The following is a 2,916-nucleotide window of genomic DNA, read 5'->3' as shown; positions in this document are numbered from 1 at the left end:
CAAATACCCCCTTCCTCCTGAATCCGGTGTCCTTACTATAGAACTGTATGCACTCCTTTTTGCCTTAAAACACATACTTACTCCCCTCTTCCTCTTTTACAATTTTTACTGACTCCCGTAACTCATTAACTCTCATAAAATCACACGACCAACCCCCTTGTTTGTAAGATCCAGAACTGGTTGTTCTACCTGTCCATACGCCATAAAACAGTCAAATTTTGCTGGGAGCCCAGTCATGTTGGAATCCCCGGCAATGGACAGGCAGATACTCTAGCACACTACGCTGTTATGTCCACATCAAACCAACCACGTTTCTCACGTATCCCAGTTACGGATTATTACCCACACTTTAAGACCTTCTTGTATAATCGATGGCAATCTTTTTGGTCAAGTCTCCACACTAATAAATTACATACTGTAAAACGATCAATCTCCTCCTGGTCACCTCCATTTCATCGGAACAGACGTTGGGAGACGGCTCTCGCCCGCTTACGCATTGGCCACACCCGTCTAACACACTCCTATCTGATGTCACAATCCGATACACCCCTATATTCCTTATGTAATGTTCCTCTTTCAGTCCCACACATTCTATTGTCATGCCCACGTTTTGAAGCAGCTCGTACCTCTACTTTCCCCCACCTATCCTCCCTACACCGACCTCCCAACCTATCAGACATCCTTACAGAATCTCACATGTTCTGCTTTGACAACCTGTTTTCCTTCCTCAAACGCATATATATCCTTCACTTAATATAATCCCTTTACATTACGTCACCCGACCCTAACCCATTCAGTCACCAATTCCTTTGCCCAGCTTTAACAACTAATCACTAACTCAACCACCCTTCACTAACATTTACTATAGTGCTTGACCTTAGATGTCTAGCACATTTATTTTGCTATTAACCATTAATCACAATGATGTCGCTATTATCTAATGTGTCACAGAGACACTGAAAATCAACTAAATCTAATATGATTATGAAAATGTTATTGATACAACCACAAATGATTTATTTTATCACCTTTTTATTGGTGTAAGCCTACATTGCCGTGCGCAATATAACAAAAAATCGCCCAAGGAAAATTGACAAGTGATAATTATTACACAAAATGCCACCTACATCTGGAGTTCATAAGCGGTCACCCATCCAAGTACTAACCAGACCCGACGTCGCTTAACTTCGCTGATCGGAGAAAAGCGATGTTTTCAACGTTATATGACCGTTGGCGTAAAGAGGACTAATAGATTATTCTGCTTAGGGTCGTAATCATAATTAAGAGTTGAACCCATTTTCAAGCCTCCAATCCTTCCATAATTACCACATATGTGACTAGTTGGCAACCGAACCAGCTGATTCCTAGCAACGTGTATTTGTTTACAAACAGAGACGTCCGCTGTGGGTGACTCAATATTTTTTCCCCTGGTTATTTTTTACAGAAAGAACACTTTAAAACGACTTCTGAGGATATTTGGGTAACTGTAGAGAGTCTAAGCACCATTTTACTTCTATATAAGACAGGATTGATAATTTATAGATGCTGTGTTCTAGCCCAGAATAGGATTGGACAAATAAGAAAACCAAGGGAATGGTCCTACAGTTCACACTTAAGCAAAGGGTACCTAATCTTCACCGTGTGTTTTCTGGCAAGAATAAGCATGTGGTATTTGTTATCCAGAACGACACACCCTACAGAAACGAAGTCCAAAACCAGGGTATCATGCAAACCCAAAAATCCAAAGCTAACCTTTCCTATGTAATATTTATTCTCTAGACAGGGGGTCAATTATAAGGGGAAGTAACTCCCTTTATGAGCACTTCCAGCCTATTTACTAAATATATAACAGTGAGAAGTCTGGCTGTGTGAGGGTGTTGTGGTGATATTTTTGTCATTTTGAGGTAAATAGGAGTCCGCTGCACCTGTACCTGTGTTGTTTATTACTCTATTTCTTATGCCCTATGAGATGGCAGTGTCCATTTGTCTCTATCTTTGTGCATCGCTCTTAGTAACATTAACCAAGCTTGTAAACCTCCATGGCAAATAATTGTCATATGCTGGTTAGCATTATTTTCACGATTGCTGGAATAAATACATGTGGTTTTATTTGCAATACCAGAATATATTCATTTTCCAAAATCTCTTGCTTTACAAGTGTTATTATTTATACAAGAATAATATACACCGTTTTCTGAATTCCTGCTGTAATTTTTTTCTACTCCTAAGACCGTTTGATAATATGAACTGGTATATGTTTTTTAGATTATGAAAAGGGTTTGCTACATGCATCTAATTCCATGCATGTGTGTTTGTACTGTTGCTGTAAAATTCTTGCTATTTTACATAGATTTTAAGGTATCCTTACATATCTTATGTTATCATAATACACACACACTCAAAAAGAAAATATATATATGTATATATAAATCAAATAAGATATTTTGCCTCAAACAGATCGACCATGAAACTTCACTTTCTAGGAACCGGCTCAAGCTACCCAACAACCAAGCGTGGTGTGTCATCTTTAGCTCTACAGCAGGATGGTAAGCCACTTGATTGGAAAATTTAGAATGAAGCACACTTTTATTATTCCCTCAAGTCTTTATGTGCATAGATTGCATATGGTTATAATAAAATTAATGTTTGTTAACCAAAATGACATATTTTGAAGCATCTGGAAATGGAAGAATGAACTTTAGATTGTCATTCTATCACATGATATGTATAGAAACTAAAATGTAAATATTGAAGGACTTTATTCACTTCTCTTTTTCCTCCTCCTCCTCATCATTTCCCTCCACTTCATTCTCAGACATTCCTTTTCCTCTTGTTTCTTACCTCCTTCATCTTTAGTGCTTGAAAAGGTGACATCCCTCCTTTCCTCAGATGGCTCCGTTTGGCTCTTTGATAGTG

General features: G+C 38.3%; 1 protein-coding gene across 1 annotated transcript in view; it reads left to right on the top strand.

Moving 5' to 3' along the window:
- Window positions 1-1,380: 1,380 nt before the first annotated feature.
- Window positions 1,381-2,916, top strand: part of LOC125027098 (zinc phosphodiesterase ELAC protein 1-like) — a 19,179-nt gene continuing 17,643 nt past the window's right edge. Inside the window, exons 1-3 of the mRNA XM_047615913.1 lie at window positions 1,381-1,403; window positions 2,458-2,546; window positions 2,890-2,916. The exon at window positions 2,890-2,916 is cut by the window's right edge and continues 260 nt beyond it. Coding sequence (XP_047471869.1) covers window positions 2,465-2,546; window positions 2,890-2,916 — 109 coding nt within the window. The 5' untranslated portion in view covers window positions 1,381-1,403; window positions 2,458-2,464. The remainder of the gene's footprint in view (window positions 1,404-2,457; window positions 2,547-2,889) is intronic.

This window comes from Penaeus chinensis, chromosome 7 (assembly GCF_019202785.1).
Source record: "Penaeus chinensis breed Huanghai No. 1 chromosome 7, ASM1920278v2, whole genome shotgun sequence".
NCBI lineage: Eukaryota > Metazoa > Arthropoda > Malacostraca > Decapoda > Penaeidae > Penaeus > Penaeus chinensis.
This window is presented reverse-complemented; position numbering and strand designations above follow the sequence as displayed.